The 9,187-nt window shown below is 53.7% G+C and overlaps 1 protein-coding gene across 1 annotated transcript in view; it reads left to right on the forward strand.

Moving 5' to 3' along the window:
• The window catches only part of ift74 (intraflagellar transport 74), a 113,916-nt gene extending 108,393 nt beyond the window's left edge, over positions 1–5,523 (forward strand). The window contains exons 14-20 of the mRNA XM_079259552.1: positions 1,324–1,377; positions 1,452–1,549; positions 1,634–1,760; positions 1,831–1,994; positions 2,069–2,194; positions 2,302–2,362; positions 5,326–5,523. Coding sequence (XP_079115678.1) covers positions 1,324–1,377; positions 1,452–1,549; positions 1,634–1,760; positions 1,831–1,994; positions 2,069–2,194; positions 2,302–2,362; positions 5,326–5,438 — 743 coding nt within the window. The 3' untranslated portion in view covers positions 5,439–5,523. The remainder of the gene's footprint in view (positions 1–1,323; positions 1,378–1,451; positions 1,550–1,633; positions 1,761–1,830; positions 1,995–2,068; positions 2,195–2,301; positions 2,363–5,325) is intronic.
• The last annotated feature ends 3,664 nt before the right edge of the window (positions 5,524–9,187 follow it).

Consider the following 9,187-nt stretch of genomic DNA (forward strand, 5'->3'; position numbering starts at 1 on the left):
CATCTCGCTGTGTGTGTTGATGCGGCGTGGTACACACACATCGCTGCCTCCAGCTAACATCTCGTTGTGTGTGTTGATGCGGCGCGGTACACACACATCGCTGCCTCCAGCTAACATCTCGTTGTGTGTGTTGATGCGGCGCGGTACACAGACACATCGCTGCCTCCAGCTAACATCTCGCTGTGTGTGTTGATGCAGTGTGGTACACACACACATCGCTGCCTCCAGCTAACATTTCACTGTGTGTGTTGATGCGGCGCGGTACACACACACATTGCTGCCTCCAGCTAACATCTCGCTGTGTGTGTTGATGCAGCGCGGTACACACACATCGCTGCCTCCAGCTAACATCTCGTTGTGTGTGTTGATGCGGCGCGGTACACACACATCGCTGCCTCCAGCTAACATCTCGTTGTGTGTGTTGATGCGGCGCGGTACACAGACACATCGCTGCCTCCAGCTAACATCTCGTTGTGTGTGTTGATGCGGCGCGGTACACACACATCGCTGCCTCCAGCTAACATCTCGCTGTGTGTGTTGATGCGGCGCGGTACACAGACACATCGCTGCCTCCAGCTAACATCTGGCTGTGTGTGTTGATGCGGCGCGGTACACACACATCGCTGCCTCCAGCTAACATCTCGTTGTGTGTGTTGATGCAGCGCGGTACACACACATCGCTGCCTCCAGCTAACATCTGGCTGTGTGTGTTGATGCAGCGTGGTACACACACATCGCTGCCTCCAGCTAACATCTCACTGTGTGTGTTGATGCGGCGCGGTACACACACACATCGCTGCCTCCAGCTAACATCTCGCTGTGTGTGTTGATGCGGCGCGGTACACACACACATCGCTGCCTCCAGCTAACATCTGGCTGTGTGTGTTGATGCGGCGCGGTACACACACACATCGCTGCCTCCAGCTAACATCTGGCTGTGTGTGTTGATGCGGCGCGGTACACACACACACATCGCTGCCTCCAGCTAACATCTGGCTGTGTGTGTTGATGCAGCGCGGTACACACACACATCACCGCCTCCAGCTAACATCTCGTTGTGTGTGTTGATGCAGCGTGGTACACACACACATCGCTGCCTCCAGCTAACATCTCGCTGTGTGTGTTGATGCAGCGTGGTACACACACACATCGCTGCCTCCAGCTAACATTTCGTTGTGTGTGTTGATGCGGCGTGGTACACACACATCGCTGCTCATGACTAACTGGTTGTTAGCTGTGATGATCAGTGTGTAGGGAAACTGTGTGATACATGTGTGTTCAGTGTGAGCTGTAACAACAGGATGACTCGTCTCTTTCTAAAAGGGGAATGTCAACAGAAGTACAAGGAGCTGAAGAGGAAGGATGAGGAAATCGACCGTGAGTTCCAGTAAAACCAGACCGTCCTGTTGGGAAAACCAGTCTGCTTCCAGTAACTTCTCCCCTTGTTTCAGGGTTTCTGGAGACCTTTGAGGAGTCCAAGGCTCAGGAGCTGGAGAAACTGGCCCAGACGGAAGAGAACATCGTCTCACTGCTGGAGCACTGCAGCAGGGTGAGGAAGAGGACGAGGAAGAAGATGGAGACACAGAGGCGGGAAATGTCCTGGACATGTTCGCTAACATCTGTGTTTACACAGAACATGCTGCGGCTGCGCCACGTGGACACCGTGACCAGCAACGAGCTGAGGAACATGCAGGAAGTGCTTGTCAGTAAGGAGACGGAGGTGGTCCAATCAGAGAGCACGGCCAGAGGGCTGTCTGCAGGTCAGGAACACACCTCTACCAGCTGCTGCTACTGGGAGAATGAAATGTGTAAGCCTTGTCTCCTGTTCAGAGTCCCAGCGCCTGCAGCAGGACCTGGAGAAGGTGCAGCAGCTGGAGGGGAAGATCTCCGGAGAGCTCAGCGCCATAAAGGAGCAGGTCAGCACCATGGAGGCGGAGCTGCACACCTACAGAGACCTGGACACCCTGAGGAGCAGCGCCGAGGACAAGAGGAAGGTAAGGTGGGGCGGGGGACCTCACAGTTCCGCTGCAGCCACACACTGACTTCAGTCTGACTTGTGCTGCTGCAGAGACTGCTGGAGGACCGGGTGGCGCTGACTCTGCACACGGAGGCTTTCAGACAGCTGCTGCAGGAGATGAACAGGAAACATGACGCTCTGAAGACCACGCTGCAGGAAAACGAGACTCATGCTCAGGTTGGACAGGCTGAAAGATGTCCCGTTGCTTTCACTGCCAATCCGTTTGTTCCACATCTGGTTCTCTGCTGTAGGTGACGTTTGCTGTGTGTGTGTTCGTATTTCAGCTGGCTAACCTGGAGCGGAAGTGGCAGCACTTGGAGCAGAACAACTTTGTCATGAAAGAGTGTATCCTTCAGACATGTGACCCACCTAACCCAGTAGCTGACTGGTTTGTGTTGATGGTTTAGTTTTGATGGTGTGATCCATCACATCCCCAAGGCTCATCAGGTAAAACAAAAAACACAGAGTACATGTTTCATATACGCAGCATGGTAGAGCTAGAAGGTCGCTGGTTCGAGCCTCTCCTGGGGGGAGGGGGGGTTGAAGAGTGGCCTTTCTGTATGAAGTTTGCATGTTCTCCCTCCCACGGGACACGCATGACAAAGATACACGTTAGGTTAACTGATCACTTCTCATATGATGGTCTAAACGACGGCAGGAATAAATAAGATGACGGCTCCCCTCCTTGAGCCGCCATCTTATCGTGGTGGAGAGGTTTGTGTGTCCTGAAGATCCCAGCAGTTGTCGGAGGCTTTATGCCCTTGGTAGGGTCACCCATGGCAATCAGGTGTCTAGGGGAGGGACAGAACTATGTTTGTCTCATCGACCCCTATGACGACGACAAACATGGGCATGAATGTTCCCTTGCCCGGACGCGGGTTACCGGGACCCCCCTCTGGAGCCAGGCCTGGAGGTGGGGTACGAGAGCGAGCGTCTGGTGGCCGGGCCTTCACCCATGGGGCCCGGTCGGGCTCAGCCCGAAAGGGTTACATGGGCCCCACCTCCCGTGGGCTCACCATCTGCGGGAGGAGCCGTAGGGGTCGGGTGCAATGTGAGCTGGGCGGCAGCAAGGGGCGGGGACCCTGGCGGTCCGATCCCCGGCTGCAGAAGCTGGCTCTAGGGACGTGGAACGTCACCTCTCTGGTGGGGAAGGAGCCTGAGCTTGTGCGCGAGGTTGAGCGGTTCCGACTAGATATAGTTGGACTCACCTCGACGCATGGCTTGGGCTCTGGAACCAGAACCCTCGAAAGGGGCTGGACTTTCTTCCACTCTGGAGTTGCTCATGGTGAGAGGCGCCGAGCAGGTGTGGGCATTCTCATCAGCCCCCAGCTTGGTGCCTGCACGTTGGGGTTTACCCCGGTGGATGAAAGGGTAGTTTCCCTCCGCCTCCGGGTGGGGGGACGGGTCCTGACTGTTGTCTGTGCTTATGCGCCGAACAGCAGTTCAGAGTACCCACCCTTTCTGGAGTCCTTGGAGGGAGTGCTGGAGGGTGCTCCTTCTGGGGACTCCATTGTTCTGCTGGGGGACGTCAATGCTCATGTGGGCAATGACAGTGAGACCTGGAGGGGAGTGATTGGGAGGCACGGTCCCCCCCCCCTCTGAACCCAAATGGTGTTTTGTTATTGGACTTCTGTGCTCGTCATGGAACGAACACCATGTTCCAACATGTGTCCATATGTACACCTGGCATCAGGATTCCCTGGGCCGCAGTTCCATGATCAGAGCGAGCTTCAACTCCCACCTTCAGCAGATCTTCAAACATGTCCCGAGTGAGGCGGGGGACATTGAGTCCGAATGGGCGGTGTTCAGTGCCTCTATTGATGAGGCGGCCAGCCAGAGCTGTGGCTGTAAGGTCGTTGGTGCCTGTCGTGGCGGTAATCCCAGGACTCGTTGGTGGACACCAACAGTGAGGGATGCCGTCAAGCTGAAGAAGGAGTCCTATCGGGCCTTCTTGACCTGTGGGACTCTGGAGGCAGCTGATGGGTACAGACAGGCTAAGCGGCATGCGGCTTCGGTTGTCGCCAAGGCAAAAACTCTCTCTGGGGGTTCTCAGGCTCCTATCTCTGTGGCTGAAGTCGCTGAGGTGGTCAAAAAGCTCCTTGGCGGGAAGGCCCCGCTTAAGCGATTCGCGGCCGAGTGTGAAGCGGCAGGGATGAGAATCAGCACCTCCAAATCTGAGACCATGGTCCTCAGCCAGAATGGGGTGGATTGCCCTCTCCGGGTCGGGAGTCAGGTCCAGCCTCAAGTGGAGGAGTTTGAATATATCGGGGTCTTGTTCACGAGTGAGGGAAAGATAGAGCGTTGAGGAGGAGCCAGTTGAGGTGGCTCAGGCATCTGGTCAGGATGCCTCCTGGACCTCCCTGGTGAGGTGTTCCAGGCACGTCCCTCTGGGAGGAGACCCCGGGGAAGACCCAGGACATGCTGGAGGGATTACATCTCTCAGCTGGCCTGGGAATGCCTTGGGATCCCCCCGCAGAGTTGGCAAATGTGGCTGGGGAGAGGGAAGTCTGGGCTTCCCTGCTTAGGCTGCTGCCCCCGCGACCCGACCCCGGATAAGCGGCAGAAGATGGATGGATGAGGAATAAAACGACGACTACAGGAATAAAACGAGGAGGAAAGGAAAACTCAACGTTATGATCGGTTCCAGCTTCAAAGAGACAAAGGCAGATTTGGGTTTCTTATCATTTCCAACCTGCTGAAGTGCAGCAGAGGACAGGAGGGTCTTTACACCAACGTTCCAGCTGATCTGAGGCTTTCTGGTGTTTCTTCCAGACATGTGGAGCATAGAAGCTGAATGCAGCTTCTCCAGGTCTGCTTCTGACTCTGGATCTGATAGAACACCAGATCCGGTCCAGCTTAAAGAGGTCTCCGATGGGTTTTGGTCCTGAACCATTCATAGACCAGCGACAGACCTTTGGAGTCAGGCAGAAGCTGCACAGAGCTCATGTGCTGATGTTCTGGAAACTTGATCCGTCCAGACTCCGGATCATCAGCTTGGACGAGTTTGAGCCCAGCTGTTGCTACAGAACAGCCTCATCTCTGGGGTGTGAGTGGGTGTCCGTACAGGGTCCCTGTGGGAGGAGGTGGTCTGCATGATGACCTGTGTGCTTGTGGTCTGACATCAGAAAGGTTTGTTGATACAGTCAGGAACATCTTCACCTAAACATTTACCACTCATGTCGTGTTTGTTCGCTAAATGACATCAGGTCCAGGTCTTTGTCCAGCTCCAGGTCCGGCTCTGGGTCTCTGAGTTGGAGTTCTGTGTGTTTCATCCAGCAGGAGTCACAGATCTTTAACTACAGCATCAGTCATCGCCTCCAAGTCCCGAGAGAGCGACTACACGTCTGTGGCGAAGACCGTCTCCCAGCAGGTGGACCAGTACAACAAGAGTCTGATGGACTTGCTGCAGAACCAGAGTTAAACTTCGCCCAGTACAAACGCTCTTCCTCAGTTCCTGCAGCTAAAGCTGGTCTGTGTTCGTAGACAATGCTTCAATTTTTGTAATAATCCAGATTATTGTTTATAAATGAAATAAAATCTCAGTCGGGGTTTGAAACGTGTCGACGGTTCAGTCAGAAGCTTCAGGTTTCTCCCTGCCAGCATTCCTGTCAGAGGAAGCTGCTGTGTGACCTGCTCTACACCACATCAAGTCTGTTTCTGATGCCAAATCTCTGCTGCTCTGATATCCTGAGAACCAAAAGCAGAATGTCTGCCTTCAAACTGAGTACGTAGAACATGTTTCGTCCCAACACGATGTTGATTTCATTCAGAGGGATTCAGTGTTTACTAATATTTCAAATTCAGGATCCACTGATTGATCAAATGAAATGAAAAATACTTTATTTCAAACTATACGATATTTTATATCATCAACCGGTACCTGAACACAGCTCTGTTCATGACAACGTCTCAAAAAGCAACAAGAACATCGTTAAATCTTTTTATTCCTTAGCTCAGGTGTTTAAATGGATTCATTCATTCATTTTCTGTCCAGGGTGTACCCTGCCTGTCGCCCAAAGCCAGCTGGGATAAATGGATTCATTTGCATAAAAAACATAAAAACGTGTCCCTATGACGAAGACGGAACAAACGTTTCCGGGACCCAAAACACAATCCCATTTTCAGTGTTTAATAAATGGTTATGCAACATGATGGGGTCGTTGACCACAGCGGAATATTGTAGATCAGTGTGTTGTTACTTTCCTTCAGTTTCTAAGCAACTGTCTTTATTCTGAGGCTTCGCAGCTTTTTCTGACCTGAGCTGAACATGCTATGAAATCATAACATCAATACTTTTTAGTCTTCAAATGGAAAATTACTTTTGTTTTTTCTGTCACAAATAACCCAAATGCTGCAACGAGCATTTAAAGAGTTGAAAGTCTTCCAATGGGTCAGTTTTTGGTAGTTTTAACCAGGTGTTGTCGGTCTGAGTGATTATGGACAGATGGTCACCAGAGGGTGGGAAAGTCGAGGCTCAGGGATCTGAAACCAGCAAACTTTCCCCAGTTCTGCTGCTGGGAAGCCACTGCCCAACACCAAACTGCGCCTCCAACTGGTTTGCCATGGTGGACTGGTCACGCACCTGGACCCCCACTAATGCACATACAAATTTAGCTTTTGTTTACAAACACAGCAGCTCCACGAGGATTCGTCCCAGATTGTGTGAAAAAAACGGAAATGTGAAGTTTGGACGTCCGGCTGCTCCACTGGAGCGCTGGAGACCTGTAGCGTCCTGCAGCCGTCCTTTTCCACCTGTCCCCGTCTATCCTTTCAGAGACAGAGGCAGCCTTCAGGATTGTCAGAGAAAGATGGTTGAAATAAACCAGATTATCCAGCTTCCCCGCGACCCTTCATTGGATTAGCCGGTTAGATTAATGAATGAATGTCTCAGATTGACGACATTAAAATAAAACCATGTCTCGATGTGCAAGATGCCCAAACTGGACAAACCCCCGCGTTTAACAATGAAGATCATGTTGTCATGTTTAACAACCGAGGCCAGCTGTAAGTACAAAGGAACGTTTGCTGCAACAGTAAGGAGTCCAACTCCACCAGTAGCAGTTTGCAGAACTGGAGAAGTTCTGCTGGTTTTGGATCTCGGCGCTGCTGGATTTACTGTAAAACACGTTTCTGTAGGTTTATCCCACAGGAACCTTGAAGAGAAGACAACTAGTTTCCATTTTCTCATTTTATTGCTTGTAATTACAGGAGAAAAAGGTCAACAATTTGCATAAAATTCAACCCACTCTAGAAATATATCTGACCTTTTCCAGTACACAGATATCAAAGTACAGTAAACATAAGAGCTGAGGGTGGCAGCAGAGACCCTTACAGACGGACAGTACAGCATTTTCCAGCAGGTCCACTCATACTGGGGTTGTATGTACGCCGGACTTCCCTCTTCATCCACTCAGCGCTCCACGGCGGCCTGCTGCTGGGATCCATGTTGCTCCTGGTCCAGCTGGACCGTCTGTCCACCAAGCAGGCGAACAAGCAGCAGATGTACCCGGTGCTGAAGACCAGCAGTGGGACGTCCTTCATCTGGCTGCTGTCTGCAGCATTCATCATGTCAGAACATCCACACAGTTCCAGTCTGCTTCAGAGACGTGAAGGAAACACCTGCAGATGCTCCAGGACGTCAGACTTTGCTGACAGGTTTAACTGGAGGAACATCTGAAAACCTAAAATATTCATGTTTCATAAAATAAAGACATGAAGGAAAAGTACAAACACCAGCAGCTTTCTGTTCGTCAAAGAAAAATCAGTTAAGACGCGTTATTTCAGCTTTCTGTCAGACCCAGCTGGCTCATGTTAGCAGAAGCAACGCAGCTGAGGCTGGGTGTTACCATGGTAACACGCAGGCGACCGCCGAGGCCTTCCTCGAGGCGTCCGTTCCTCCTGCGAACAGGCGCTGGCCGGCTGACTGCAGAGGTAGCAGAGATGAACGAGTCATCGGGGCAAACGTCGTTAAACAACTTTTAAAATGAGAGAGGGGAAATGTGTACACACACACACACACACACACACACACACACTGCAGTAAGTCACTTCATTAGCTTCCATTTCATCAGTTTCTCAGCTGAAACGGCTGGAAATGATTTATTTAGCGCCGCGCCGCTGTCATACCGCCAGACAACAGATGGGTGTGATGCTCCACATCCACTAAAGTCTGACCAGCCGTCAGATAAACCAGTCTAACCAGTATGGCTCCTCCCAGTCACAGACCATCATAACCAGCTCTGCAGTCAGCTGCTTTTTCCTGAAAAGCTTCATTTTTCACACATCTTCACAAGTTTTAGTATCACCAAGATCGTAGCGGAGAATACTGTGTGGCGATGGGCCACACACACCGGGCCCACACACCCCGGGCCCACACACACCGGGCACACACACCCCGGGCACACACACACCGGGCCCACACACCCCGGGCACACACACACCGGGCCCACACACCCCGGGCACACACACACCGGGCCCACACACCCCGGGCACACACACCCCGGGCACACACACACCGGACCCACACACCCCGGGCCCACACACACCGGGCCCACACACACCGGGCACACACACACCGGGCCCACACACCCCGGGCCCACACACCCCGGGCCCACACACACCGGGCCCACACACACCGGGCACACACACCCCGGGCACACACACACCGGACCCACACACCCCGGGCCCACACACACCGGGCCCACACACACCGGGCCCACACACCCCGGGCACACACACACCGGGCCCACACACACCGGGCCCACACACCCCGGGCCCACACACCCCGGGCCCACACACCCCGGGCACACACACCCCGGGCACACACACACCGGGCCCACACACCCCGGGCACACACACACCGGGCCCACACACCCCGGGCACACACACACCGGGCCCACACACCCCGGGCACACACACACCGGGCCCACACACCCCGGGCACACACACACCGGGCCCACACACCCCGGGCACACACACACCGGGCCCACACACCCCGGGCACACACACACCGGGCCCACACACCCCGGGCACACACACACCGGGCCCACACACCCCGGGCACACACACACCGGGCCCACACACCCCGGGCACACACACACCGGGCCCACACACCCCGGGCACACACACACCGGGCCCACACACCCCGGGCACACACACACCGGGCCCACA

Source organism: Telmatherina bonti, assembly GCF_933228915.1.
Source record: "Telmatherina bonti genome assembly, chromosome: 20".
NCBI lineage: Eukaryota > Metazoa > Chordata > Actinopteri > Atheriniformes > Telmatherinidae > Telmatherina > Telmatherina bonti.